Genomic DNA, 15,277 nt, shown 5'->3' on the forward strand with positions numbered 1-15,277 from the left:
GAGGCTTAGTGAGGCTGCCTTTCCATGCAGTTCCTTTACCCTGCGCCCTGGTTACTGAGGTCCCTTTGGCATTAATATTATTGGAGTGCTTATGTGCTCATTCAGCGGTGGACCCCTGGAGATAAAAATTGCAGAAGGCAAGTGCATCAGCTAATTATAGCTTTATAAAAACCAATGCGAATGGAAAATTATACATTTTGCTGGAGCTGGATTTTCAAGAAATTTCACAAAATGGAAAGTGAATTTTCAACTTCAAAATCCAAGAGATATTCCCCAATTTAAAATCAATGTGAATGAGGTGTGGCGGTGATGGCGACAGAGTAGGTCACACTACTTCAGCCGCTGCCTCTGGTGTCTATCCGGTGGTTAGAAATGCATCAGAATCACATGCAGCTGCCTCTGAAATGACTGGCGGCAGTTGTACTCTGGAAATGAAAAGCAGAGTGGGAAGTTTTTTGGGGTACTTGGTCAGGTGTGGCAGCCATGAGCATAAAAAAGTGGCCAGGCACAGATGAGAGCTAAAGCACAGACAGTTTGTCCGATGCAGAAGAAATATTCCTTGGGCCATCAGAGGGCCAGCTCCACTGAAAACCATCACTGACCAGGAGCATCTCAGGAGATGAATAGGTACCTAAAGATCTGGCACACACCGCCGGGCATAACTGCCTAGAAGTTGTAATAGCAGCTGTGACTCGGTAGGAGACGCACTGCAGAAGCGTTGAAGTTCCCTATGAAAGTGAATTCCAGGGCTGTTGTAAAGCCTGGTGGGAAAATAAAGCAGCTGCTGACATCTATCAGATTATGCAATAGTATGGTCTACTGTGGGCCCCCAAGAAGGAGAGCGGTGGATGAGTAAATCTTGAACTCTGACATAAGGTACCCGATCTGTGATGTCACCAGGCCATGGGCCATGCCGAGGAGAAGATCAGCACTTTTTAAAAACACAGCAATAAGGAAGTCTAAAAGTAATATTATCAGAAGGGGAAAGTACAGGCTGAGCCCCAGGACAGCCACCCCTAGATAGCACAGCAGAGATCTAAATAAGTCTCAGAGCAAAAAACGCCATTGCTTGGACACAATCATGTTGAGATACAACATAAAGAAGTAGAATGCTTTGGGAGGTATTGCGAAAGGAAGGTAACACCCATAGGAAACTCAAGTTCCATAAATCACAGGAAAAATTAAAGTCCAAGTGCAAGGACCAACTGAGACGAAAGGGAAAGAGTTGGCATGCTGAAAGACAGTACAGATTGCACCCATCGAAACTGAATGAAAGACAAAAATGCAGGGGTTTTTAAAGGTACTACTGAGACCATATAGAATCTTAGTCCTAGCTCTCCTGGGAAACAACTCTGAGAACTAACACAGCAGTAGGGGACATGCTCACAAGACCAGGTGAGACTGAAAAATGTTCAGCATGGGCAGGTAGTGGCTTGTGGGCAGAAGAGGCTTGTGGGCAGAAGATGTGAGATTTCGCAAACAGTTCATTTTGTCATCCCATAGGAAATAAAGTATATTTCGCTGGGCTTACAGAAACGTAAAGCCCCCCCCCCCCCCATTAACACAGACAGGTTTAAGGATGTTCCAGGTGCGGGGAGGATAAAACTGTTAAAGACATTCGTACGCGTGCCACCAAAAGAAAACGCCATTGCAGGGGTGGTGGTGGGGGGGGGGGGGGGGGGTATGGAACTTCTAGATAACCTAGATGACCTTGATAAATGATCAACAACAGCTAATGTGAGGCTGTGTGGACAGCAGAAGGCATTAGAGCAGATGGCACAGATATAGTAAGCCATGTCAAACAATTATTCACGTTTTATTTTATTTCGAAAACAACATATATAAAGGAGGTATAAAGTGCACACAACTTGCGCACAAGGCCAACGAGGTGCACGCGTACCAGATATCACCAATATCAATCATTTTACAGTGAAAGAAAAAATACTAGATGCTCAGATGTGCAGAGAGATTTTCGATTTTAAAAGGTGCAAATAGCCTTCTTTCAAGACATTTCCCAAGTAAGCTACGAAAATGAAGAGACTTCAAACCAGTTACAGACCTTTTATGTAAATAACAGTTGACATTTATATGGGGACACCCATTTCAATTCCAGTTTGAATAATAAGGGAAAAATACAACCTGAAATTATTAACTGAGGTGAAGAAATACTAATTATCAAAGACAATGACCGGGGCATACTAAAAGAAGACAGCTTTAACTCCCCACCCAAGATCAAGGAACGATGGACAAGAATTCATAGAAGCAGATGGGAAACCTGCACAAGAAATCCTCTGGGACCAAGACTAGCCATAAACCATGCAGAAAAACTGACAATAGGGCATAGAGAAAAAGAAGATGGAGAAGCCACTGAAATGAAAAGCCAGAATGAAAACTACACGAGATATAAGGAACGGGGAGGGGTAAGGTGAGGTTCGGTGGCAGCCAGGGCACAGGGGAAAGTAAGATAGGTTTCAAATGTCAAACATAGGCGAGGGTTTATACATAGATGCAATGTATACAAACATTAACAATAAACAATAGACATGTACATGTATTAAAGCTCCTCTTTGGCTTCCGAATGCAAGAATATATGCAAGATGGCTGATAGCAAAATTAAGGGTACCTACGACCTCTAATGTGACAGGGCTTAAAGCTCAAGCAAAACGCATAATCTTGAACATTATCAAAAGTTTCAAAAGCGTTATTTGCATTTTACAAGAGACCTCCATAAAACAAAGACAACTGGATATTAAAATCAAAACAATTCCCTGCGCAATTCTTTGCCTCCACAACTTCCAAGGCAGCTGGAGTAGGCATTCAAAACCCCACTTTGATGTAACTGAGAAGCAGGTACATACCGAGAGCAGATGGAAATTTCAAATTGGTTTTCTTCTCCTAAAGTGAATAATCTCTATGGTATGGATTTATGTATCGAATTAGAACCAGGAATCTTTTGTACTAAACTCCTCCCAGAGTTATGGATATATCATACCATCTTACACAAATTAAAGAAAGTGATTCACAATGTAATTTCCCTTTTGCATCACACACCATGGTGGGAGATTTGACTGATTAATTCAGAAATGTCCCGCAACATGAAATTGTCATCAAAACCAAACTATCTTAAGAGTCCCTGCAGCTAAACAGCATTAGAAGACCAAATAAAGGAACACCTAGAGTTTAATAACTTGGAAGGTGAGGACTTAAATATAAGATGGTATGCCCTTAAACTATTAGCTGGTGGTATGAATTGGGAGAGACTGAAAATCAAAGGCAAATTGGAGCCAACTTAGAAAAATAATTAAAAGTGCAGAAAAGCAATACAAACCAACAAATAAACTAAGGAGGAAAGCACTTTAACTTAGAGAGCAGCTGAGTTTGCTTTTCTAGAATAAAGATGTGTGGAGGGGCTAAAGTTGGGCAAAAAGGAGAGAACACAGCTAAAGGCAACAAACTGCAAATGTACATAGGCTTGATTAAGCAGTATAAGGGAAACTGAAGCATAGTGATAGTGCAAAAGTAGACTTTTTTTAACCTGTACACAGCCTCCCTCTTAGATACTCAACCAAAAGGGTGTGTTACTCTTACAACGCAACTATTACAACGTAATGCTGTTACAACGCAGCTATTACAACGCAAATACCATTACAATGCATGCCATTACAACGCATGGCATTACATAGCAGATGGTATTACAACGCATACCATTACATCGTAAGTATTGGTAAGTATTTTTTTTTTATTTTATTTAATATTTTATAATTGATTTAATTATTATTAATTATAAATAAAAATATTTATTTCGTTTTTAAATATTATAAATTAAATATATTAATTTAAGTAATTTTTTTAATAAGTATGAGTATATGTTTTGGGGTACTGATGTATAAGTTTTGGGGTGTTTGGCTATTTTTAGGTTTTTGGGCAGGGTTTGGGTTTTGGGGTACAGGGGTGTTTTTAGGTTTTAGGGCAGGGTTTGGGTTTTGGGGTACAGGGGTGTTTTTAGGTTTTAGGGCAGGGTTTGGGTTTTGGGGTACAGGGGTGTTTTTAGGTTTTAGGGCAGGGTTTGGGTTTTGGGGTACAGGGGTGTTTTTAGGTTTTAGGGCAGGGTTTGGGTTTTGGGGTACAGGGGTGTTTTTAGGTTTTAGGGCAGGGTTTGGGTTTTGGGGTACAGGGGTGTTTTTAGGTTTTAGGGCAGGGTTTGGGTTTTGGGGTACAGGGGTGTTTTTAGGTTTTAGGGCAGGGTTTGGGTTTTGGGGTACAGGGGTGTTTTTAGGTTTTAGGGCAAGGTTTGGGTTTTGGGGTACAGGGGTGTTTTTTGGTTTTAGGGCAGGGTTTGGGTTTTTGGGTACAGGGGTGTTTTTTGGTTTTAGGGCAGGATTTGGATTTTGGGGTACAGGGGTTTGTGTTTTGGGTTACTTAAATTATATTTACCATTTTTAAATTAATTAAAATATGTTTAATAAATTAAATTAATTTTATTTCATTAATTACATTTTTAAATTAAATTAATTAAATTAAATAAATTATTTCAATTAATTAAATTTCATATCAATTTTAAAAATATTTACATTAAGTTAATTTTATTATTTAAATTAAATTAAATTATTCGCATTTTTTATTAAAATTACATTTATTAAATAGATATTATTTTATTAAATTAAATTAATGGCTATTTTAATATGTATTTTATTTGATTTAATTAAATTAATTAAATTAACTTAATATCATTTTTTAAAAAAGGTATACTTACCTATACTTACGATGTAATGCCATGCGTTGTAATACCATCTGCTATGTAATGCCATGCGTTGTAATGGCATCCGATGTAATGGTTCCTGCGTTGTAAAAATTCCGTTGTAACGGAATGCGATGTAATATTTCGCGTTGTACTGACACCAATCCAACCAAAAGCACCAGGTCTAAAGGTTTCTCCACTCTAATCTATAAAAAATTCTGGCAAAGTAGGGGGGTAACTAGAGTGCTTATAACACTCCTTCGCACATTAACATAATCAGGTTGGATGCAAAAATCTGTTATGGTTAAACCAGGAAAAGAGTGAGAAATGTTGTTCCTATTTACATCAAAATTCTAGTGAAAAGACAGAAAGTCATCTCAACATTTGGCTCATCCCAACCAACGAGGATTGCAACAGGTTAGAAAGTGAGTGACAATAAAAAACAAATTGCCCCAAGGCCTTTGATCGGTGGAGTGGGGGTTCCTAAAAGAGATCATGGGAGCTATTTGATTTGACCCAAGGTGTAGGAAAATTATTTGGGTAGGATATACAGACCCAAAAGCAAAAATACAAGTAAATACTCAGGAATCCTGTGTAATTAAGATCGGGAGGTTAACAAGATAGGTATGTTCAGCGTCCCTGCTCCCGTTTGCACTAGAAATGCTATCATGGGTTTAAGATGCTTAACAGCCCACTGGTCAGGGGAAAGAGCCTAGGTCCAGAGAATTTTAAATTACTCATGTTTGTGAAGAAAGCTTGAAAACTAGTGTGATTCAAATTAACATGATAACATTAGAGGGGTGTTACTGCTTCCACAATCATATTGAAGGGGACTCCTTTCTGTTGAAAAGACCATTTGATTAGATATCTGGGATTAAGCATAAAACCAAATGTTCACCATTGGTGAAAGTAATATAAGTTGCCCCCGTCAGGCTGCCAGATGGTATTGGCTATGAGATCAATAACGGAACCTCTACCACAATTTTGGGCCAGATTACGATCTTGCTACTAAAGCCCTATATACGACTCTGATCCAGAGGGCTTTACCAGCTAATTGTGCTCCTAAAGTTCGGACTAGTGAGTACAATGAATCAGTATGCTTATGGACTCTGTTCGCTTGGACTCCCATTGAACTCTAAGGAAGCCTGTGTACTGGCTCCCGTAGCAAAAAGGGGTGGGTGGGGAAAAGCGTACACAATCTGCGGCTGGCACCACATGTTGCCCAACCATCTGTGCATGCTTGGATCGGGGGGACCCATGGGCACCCCCTTGTGGCAGATTCGGAGGGGCCTGGGTGAACAGGGGCCTGCTGCATCCCCCGCACAGTACGACTCCAAATGCAGTTTTGTCTCGCTGAGAGAGTCGATGTGACTGTCCGAATCGTACTTGCTCGGAATCGGCTCCATTATAAAAATATAAGCAGAGAATCTTGCTAATACATAACGAGCAACAAACTCTGGAGAACATCATACAAAAATCGCAGAAGGATATAGAGGTCAGAAATAAATGAGCTTCCTGGATGGGAAAGGGAATAAGCACACGCAAAATATGTGGCTGTGGTGGGATTGGTGGCGGTTTCTCTACAGGGAAGGGTGTTTTTTTATAGAAGAAATACGTTTCGCAAAGTATTTATAAAGGCATACACCGTTCTATTTATCTATGATTAAATACTTGGGCACTGGAGTACTCTTGGAAAGTTGCCAGTATCTGCTGCTTTTGGTGAGCGATTCTGGAATTATTTGTCAATTTAAAAAAATGCAGAAATGTATTTAAAACGTGGGCGTAAGTAGGAGTACATAAAGTTTTTAGAATCGTGTCCTCACTTTTTGCTCACTGCAAGTATTTTTGGAGATAGGGATATTGAAATTACTAGAAACTGAAAACTTTTCTAGTTACCACAGTATAGCAAATAAATCTATGAAAGCAAAACATTTCACAAATCTAAGTCAAGCAAGAACATAATTCAAAACACGGTTAAAGCACTATTTTCCACTGATAATCACCACATATGGAACTTACAGCATCGATACCGGAAAGCTGCATCCCCATGTTAATCACCACCACAGAAATAAGTTGCCATCTCACAGACCGGTCACATAAGAGCTGGTGAACCGCCACAGACTCCACAGAAGTTAGAGAAAGTTGCTCCTCTTTCATCTCTGCTACAATGTCATCAACATCATGTTTACCCAGAAACCTCCTTAGAGCTATGGAAAAGAAGAGAATTGAAAGAAATTGGATATTCACTCATTAGAGTTTACTAACATAATCCAATATACTAGCCCATTTGATGAGATCTTTGGTTAACATAGTAGATCAGCTGCACCTGTTGGGAGTAACCAGAAGCTTAAAAAGCAAATTAACTAAGATGCATGCATTTAGTGTGACACGCATGCAATACATTTTCAACTAGAGATTTCCATAGCATTGCAGAACAAAAAACAAACCTGCCTGAGCACAACAGCATGGGTATTAACAAGGGTAAGAGAGACCATAAAGCAGCCTATGTCTCACAAACTCCTATTCTCTATAAATGTGCTTTATACGTGTATTGGGCCACAAGAAATGCGGTAACTGTAAAGCGTGTCCTCTGACTCTGGAATGCACCACCTTTTCACACAACGACCAGGTCCACACATTGAAAGTACACAGTAACTGTAACACCTCAGGTGTGATTTATGCTATCATGTGCCCCTGTGGGTTTTTGTACGTGGGACAAACCATACAGAAAATAAAGTGTAGGATTCTGCAACATGTAAGTCGGGTACGCTGCAAAACGATGGGAGCACCCCTCGTCCAACACTTCATTACATTTGACCACCAACCAGAGAGCATTAAATGGTGGGTGATAGAAAAGGTACAGAAAAACCAACGAGGAGGTGACTTCCAAAGTACTCTGAGTAGAAGGGAATGCCGCTGGATATATCTCCTTGACACGGCCAGGAAGGGTTTAAATGAGTTAGAGGAAATAAATAGACAGATTGCAGTTCTTTAACCTCTTGTCATTAATGTCTGTTCAAAGATTACTACTGTTAATACTTGTTTGCAATATTCTTGGTAGATTGTTTCTGTTGATTTTTCTGTTAATTTGGATATGCAAATGTGCTCAATTAATTGTGGTTTTCTGCATCATGCAATGTGTAAATATGTATATACTGTAAAAATGTTTTTATTTTACACAACCATGGAGTTATCCCCCTGGAATTATACTCCCTATCCAAGATGGCCGACACCTTTTTTGATTTAGCTACTTTGTGAACTGCTCTTAGGACCAAAACGCGATATTGTATGTATAGCACACTTGTTTAATCAACTATGCGTGCCTTCCCTCTTTATAATCACTAAATTAAGGATTCATCTTGAGGATTTAAAAATCGCGATTAAATAGCCCATGTGACGCCTAAAATATACGTGATTATTGTTTAATCATGCGCGTCTTTTTTGGGCGCCTATGATCGATTGAATCCACAAAAACGTCGAGGGACCGCTGTAGTCCTTTGTTGCTGTTGAGGAAAATCCGGTGACTAACATGGCCGAGACCTTGGCGCCTCGGTAGACGCTAACTCGGGAGTGAGCTGTTGCCACTCTAATCGTCTGGAGACGCGTAGCATCGGGAAGCCTTGACTTCAATACCGGTAAGCGCGCTTAGCCTTTACTCTCAGCGCACCGCCGCCAGGCGCATGATAAATGGTTAGACAACCTTCTTTTTCCGATTTTGCCTTTACAGCTAAATGAATGGGAGTTAAACACTGCGATCGTATCATCACAGTGACTTTTAAATACCGATTTGGGAATACTATATACAGGATGAACAACATGGAACAAGGTAATCAACATGCCTTGTGTGTATTTTTATATAGTTGCACATAATAACTCCTTTGGAAGCCATTGTATCAATTGCTTCGTATTTATCATTTCCAACAGTGTGAGGATTTCAAATACAAGCAGAGTTGTATACAGCCACCGCCAGATTGATTTCTGAACTTTGACCAACTGGTGAGCCCATTTCATTTAATAATTGTTACAAACTGACCATTTAATTTAATAATTGATAAAAACCTTTACTCTCACCTAAATGAGCCTTACTAAATAGGCAATGTTATGAATTGTTACAGCCTTGTGGTTACAAGGAATTTACCTGGGAACATATACCCCTCAGATTCATTGTGCAGGTAACTTTTATGTTTTGCCTGGATATAACTATCTACAGGACCACATATATATATATTTATTACATGGGTCCTTCATTATATATTTCTTAAAACCAGGTTCTGGCAACTGTGCATAGAATAGGAGCCAGAGGACCGCATGGACCAAACCCAACTTTAGTAGATAAAGACTACTGCTTCACTAACAGGCTAAGCATTTCTATATCCCTGTTCCTACCTTACCCATTAGGCAACAACCCTAAAATTCTTACGGTCCGTTTATACTTTCCACAGGGTCACCAAGATAACCCTGTGCTGCCCCGTTTAACATGTCCTGATGAAGACTCGCATGGCCCAGGCACAACTAACCGCAAGGCCGCAAGACGAGTCGAAACGTCGACACTCTATCTAATACCTGGACCACTACCTATATCCACCCTTCTTTTGTGATATAGTGCAGATAATTGTTACATCTTATGTCTGATAACAAGAATAAGAAGTCCCCTTGGACAAATTGAATGTGGTCAGGTACTCTGGTCCAGCATTTATTGGCTGGTATTCCTTCAGAATAGTAGAAATTGTTGTTTTTATAAATTTTGTGTGATTTCTTTTTCTTTTTCACCCTATCACTTGCACTTCCTTTGACACCCCTTTTCTACTGCACGCTATATACGGGGCAATTACAATTACTGTTCTAGATGTATACGAAAAATATATAAAATTTGTAAATTGCAATACTAATGCTATATATGACAATAGATTAAAATATTGCATATAATTTTGGACCTCTTTGTTGTTGCCAATTCTTATGTTCTCCATTGGTTGGTTTGAGCAGTGACAAATTATTTATGCTCTAAAATCAAACAAGGTTTGATTCATTTCTTTTGTACTAAGTTATAGGTCTCGGACCATTGTTTACTAATATCACTTATACGTGTATTGAGTATGGAGACTATATAATGTGTCTAAAATAGGATTGTGGGCAATTATTATTTTGCCCATTCCGATGTTGATCTTTAAAACTGTATGAAACGTTTGACACATTTTGGACGTTCTCTGTGGGTACAATGATCTGCAAAAATTAAAGAACTGCCAATTTTAAAGCACAAAAACAACTTTTGAATCATTGTTCACCGTTTTTTTTTTATTAATCCTAAGCCAAGTTCTGACCAATGTCCAAGTTTAAAAAAGAACCACTCTAAGCCCTAGTCTATGTATGCTTGAAACCCGATAGGTAAAGATGATTTGGTGGTCACTGGTCTACCTCAGCGACCAAGCTGGGGGTGATCAGAGACAACCAGTAGAAAGCAACAGGGACAATATCTACCTGCAGGTGAGTTTTGGCAGAGTTCCTTACAACTGTGTTGGAGAAATGAGAGGTTAGGCTAAACATTTGTGAAACAATGAGTTGGGCTAAGATGGGGAATGACTGCTGTGGTAGATGGATGAAAGTAGTACCAGGGGGAAAACGCATCATTCACACTGCTTGCTAACTAAACACCTTGAAACAAAGAATACTCTGAACCTATACAATGTGAGAATTCTCATTGCCACCATTATAGATTGTTGGACTTGGCCCTTTTTGCATAAATACCACTTTTAGAAAGTAGGTATTTTCTTGTCTAACTATCCAAGCCTGCCTCTGCTAGGTTGTGTATTCCTTGTCTGGAGTTTGAGTGACAGGGCTGGGGGATTCCATGAGACAGGGTGAGTCAGCCCAGTGGTGAATAGAGAGATCTGCATCTAGATGGGAGGGAGGAGTTGCACCTGGGACCGGAATAGGGCTGTGCCTTCCCTCCACAATGATGGCACCAACCCCTGTGGTGCATCTGATGTGTCTGCCCTGCACTGTGAAAGGAAATAAGGAAACAGGGTGCTCCAGAACTGGTTTTGACTAGGCAAGGGCCTCTCTGCCCTCAGAGGACAAAGGATTTGGGGGTATAAGTATTGGAACCCTGATCCCAAGAATTTAGATCACTTTTGGACTACAAGAAGAAACCTTTGCTGAGGAGAGGAACCTGAAGAAACGGAGGAGAGACTATCCCTAAGCTGAAGTGCTGCTTGGGAGATTGGCCTGCAGTGGTTGCCTGTCTGCCAAAGAAAGGAGAAATGACTTTGTATGCACTTTATTCAACTTGTAAGGATCTCCAAGGGCTTGAGAGAAGAGCTTGCCTCCTGCTGAAGTCTCAGGGACAACATACTTTAACCACCAGCTCCCCAAGAGTTCTTTGGAAGTGCCTGCTGCTGGTTTGGGCCTTCTGAGAGACTGCGTGTCTCAAAGAGCTGGAAGCGCGACTCACAAAGAAGAAGCGTGTTACCGTCGCAGCCGCTGCTGTTGCATCTCTGAACAAGGGTGTCGCCGCTGTAGGTGACGCTTTGCACCCCATCACAAAAAAATGTCCTGCAACATCGAAGAAGCGTGTCGCCGTCGCAGCCGTCGCATTTCTTAACAAGGATGTCACCGCTGTAGCGGACGCATCGCCTCGCATCCACAGAGAAGCGCGCCTCCGTCTGAGCCGCTGTCGTCGCATCTCTGAACAAGGGTGTCACCGCTGCATCGGACGCATCGAGTTAAGACATCTCGCAACATTGGAGAAAGGCGCGCATCAAGAAGAAGACGCAATCTTTGTTTCTTTGCATCAGATCTTCAACGCATCACCGTCCTTGCTTGCCAGGGACTACCGCATCACCTTTCCTGCAACACTTTTGTTGCTGCGTGTCGCATCTTAAGGTACATTGACTCAAAGTGTTGCATTTTAAGAACTAAAGAGAACTAAGCTAAACCTACCATTTTAAGTGTTGTATTGTGGATTTTTGTTGTTTGTGGTCTTGTGTTAAATCTATATAAAGAATACTTATTTTTGATATAAAAACGGTGTGGTGTCCATCTGTAGTGTTGTCACTTGATTACTGTATGTGTTCACAAATGCTTTACACACTGCCTCTGGGATAAGCCTGTCTGCTCGTGCCAAGCTACCAAGGGGGTGAGCAGGTGTTATTTTGGATTGTACCCCCTTACCCTGACTAGAGGCATGGGTCCCTATTTGTCACAAGTACCTACCTGTACCAACTAGAGACCCCCAAATCTAACATAGATGAATAGATTTGAAGTGTGTTTGAAGACAATACGAATTTGTTGAGATGTTATGCTATTGGTGCTTTTACAGCGCATTAATCACTGTGATGGTATGCAGGCTCTCTGTAGCAGATGTGCGAGGTCAGCTCTGGGGGCTTACTCCAAAAGTCAGGTTGGTCAACAGCTTCTTGCAAGAGTCAAGAAAAGCGGGAGGCGGCTCTGGTGTGTTTTCTTATTTACGTTACAAGAAATAAAGGGCAAAAAAAAAACAGCACACTACAAAAATGAAAAGAATGTAGCCTACCCATTGCATAAAGACTGAAACACTGCAAATTGTTTCCAACAAATGCACCGTAAAACCAGGAATGCTCAGCCTTAGTCTTTCCACTACAGCAGGCACATGAACTTCTGCGCTGACAACCTGCTGGAGCTGTACTGCAATAAAATATATGGGCGCGTTTCCTGGACAGGCATTCATTATATTCTGGTTAGATTTAAGGTACCTGTCTGGAAGGTCAGGGGTCAGTTTTATTATTGATTGTTAATGGAACCGTACAGTGGATTGGGCCTTTGCGTTCAAGCCACTTCCCGAAACCACTGAAAACGCAGATTTGATTAAGGTTTGCTATGTGCATTGCTGTACTTGTTCGGGCCTCGCTGCCGGTTTTGTAGAAAGTGATCTGGAGATGATCTGTTACCAAATGTCATCAGGGGTTCTTCCACATGAAATGAAGCATAGTTTTGGGTTCGTGACATCAGAAGGAAGAATAACATGTAGACCTGACACACATCAGGACCTGCGACCCGGCTCCAGCCATTGATTGATATGAGGATATAGTCCAGCCCTAGACTGTAAGTACCACTAGAGGCGGCCTTCTACTTTTAAACATTACATGTTCGTCCATGGTTCTACCCAAGAATGCAAGAACATGGCACACTACTCAGCGGCAGCTCTTCTGGTACGGCGGAGGAGCGTCGCCCCACTTCTCTGCGAGCAATTTAAAATGAGAAACTAAAATGATAACTAATGTTATCATTTTAGTTTGCCTTCCTGCTTAGGTGTGGAGGGGGGGGGGGGTTGGAGCTGGCCAGAGCAGGGGCCAGGGGGAGGAGTGTTAAGCACACTCCAAAGAGCGCAGGACTGTTTGGCCGGCCCTCCTGCCACTTTGCATGTTCCCCACCAGGCTGCATTACACTGCCTGGTGGGGACCACGCACAGCCACCCTGTCCCAGTCTGAGCACTGAACCATGGCGCTTATACCAATCAAAACTCTGCTGTAAGGCAGCGTTGTGATTGGCCAGGGGATTCTGTTAGGATGTGTGCTTCAGTTTGCGGCATGGAGGAGGCTGTGGCCGGCGGCACCCAGGTAAGTCCTTTTATTTTAATTCCCTCATCCCCTCTGCACTGCCTCGCCACCCTTGTTCAGTAGCAACCGCTACGGACACTGCTGACTACTACTCAAACAACATTGACACACTGGAATGAGGTTGTCCGAGGAGGGGTTACTACTACATATCCATACCACGGCCTCCTATACTAAATAATCCTCATCTCCCTCCAGGGGAATTTTGCTCTTGGCTCCCATATCCTAATGCCATGCTGAAGGATATGTATATTAATGGTCATCACATTGAATGCATTGGTCTGGGCATGGCCAGCACTGCGCCAAAACACTTTGATATGCACAATTGGTCCACTGGTTAACATTAGTGGACTGTAAGAGATTGCACAGCATTATCTAACACCAACTGAATTTCTTCTTGCTGAGCAGGATAACAGAAAAGGAATTACTACAATCTATCAATACTTGGTGAACAACTTCTACCATTGCTATACCTCCTGAGGCTGTCAAGTAGGAGACCGAATTAAGTTTGGAAATAGAGGACTCCTCCTGGCTCCATATTTGAAGGAGAGCGGCTTTGATCTGCACACAATACAAAGAGAATAGCTTTAAAGTTATTATGCCCTGGTACTGGACTCCTACCCGCTTAGGAGCAATATTTGGCACATGCCCCCAGAATGCTAGAGATGCAGAACTGAAAAAGGTACAATGATTCATATGTGGGGGGGGGGGGGGGTGGGGGGGGGGGGGGTGGAGACTTGATTCAGACCATTTGGCAGGAGGTATTGCCAGAATTAAAGATATTACTAGCTTATGTTTACCACTGGTCACCCTACCTATAATACTGGTTAGACAGAAGGGAGAAAACTGGGTACTCATTATCCATCTTATGTGGGAAACTGATCATCCACCTACTAATAGCGTCCCGTTTTACTGTATTTCAGTTTTGAAAGACCCTTCAGACACACCGGCATCCCCATTGTAGTATGGATGAATAAAGGTTCATATATATACGCTATAGAAACACTTACTTATATAATATGGGATAGAGTTGCAAAGTTTGAGAAAATATGGGCACTGGTCAGGACATGCATTAATTGCCAGGACCAACCTACTGCTAGTCTTGGCCATATGGAAATCTTTCTAGCTAGATAACGACTGTGGTCCCAGTTCCCCCGTGGTCTCTACTGCCTCTTTCTTGGATGAAATGTTATAATGCAGATTAATTTTCTTGTAACAACTGGTGAGATACCGTAGGAATACAATGGATACTGTACATATTTAATATATTGTGGTAATGATCCTAGATCCCAGAGGAGTCAAACTCGTCAGACCTGTAATGGACTATTTTGCAACCTTGTAACTTTCTTTTTTTAACATTTCTGTTTTTGATGCTATTTTGGTTCTTGCATTCAAAAAATCATTTTATGAATTGTTGCGTTCTATGCTTGGCATATGTTGACCTTGATACTATGTCAACTTTTTATGGCGAATTGATCATTGTCGAAAATGAGATACATAACTAAAAGGTTGGTCAATGCCATCCTTTCCAATGATCTTATGACCATGATGAAATGTTTTGCTATCCAGGGGCGGCTCTGGGCTCATGGTGGCCCTGGGCAGGGAGCGTAGGGGGTCCCGGATGAGAGGGTCCGGGCGGGGCAGAGGCCCCCGGTGCTCAGGAAGGTGGAACAGAGCCGGAGGCCGCCAAATCCCTGCCAGGGGCCGCCACGTAAATATGTATCCATCCTCAGAGGATTATTATATTAAGGATATATATTGGCGTGGCGGCCCCTGGGGTTTGGCGGCCCTGTGCAGGTGCACAGCTTGCACATGTCTAAGGCCGCCCCTGTTGCCATCAACAAAAACCAATAAAACAGTTGTTAAACAAATGTGAGTCTTCAACTCTTTGCTAAACTTGAGCAGCGTTGGGGAGGTCCTGATGGATAAAGGATGTTGTTTCAGACCCGGA

The 15,277-nt window shown here is 41.7% G+C and overlaps 1 protein-coding gene across 2 annotated transcripts in view; it reads right to left on the minus strand.

The window, feature by feature from the left end:
• LOC147711949 (solute carrier family 2, facilitated glucose transporter member 9-like) overlaps positions 1 to 15,277 on the minus strand; it is a 292,102-nt gene that overhangs the window by 75,953 nt on the left and 200,872 nt on the right. For both annotated transcript variants that reach the window (XM_086922666.1, XM_086922667.1), the window contains exon 7: positions 6,758 to 6,945. In XM_086922666.1, the coding sequence (XP_086778792.1) occupies positions 6,758 to 6,945 (188 nt within the window). The remainder of the gene's footprint in view (positions 1 to 6,757; positions 6,946 to 15,277) is intronic.

This window comes from Lissotriton vulgaris, chromosome 5 (genome assembly GCF_964263255.1).
Source record: "Lissotriton vulgaris chromosome 5, aLisVul1.2, whole genome shotgun sequence".
Taxonomy (NCBI): Eukaryota; Metazoa; Chordata; class Amphibia; order Caudata; family Salamandridae; genus Lissotriton; species Lissotriton vulgaris.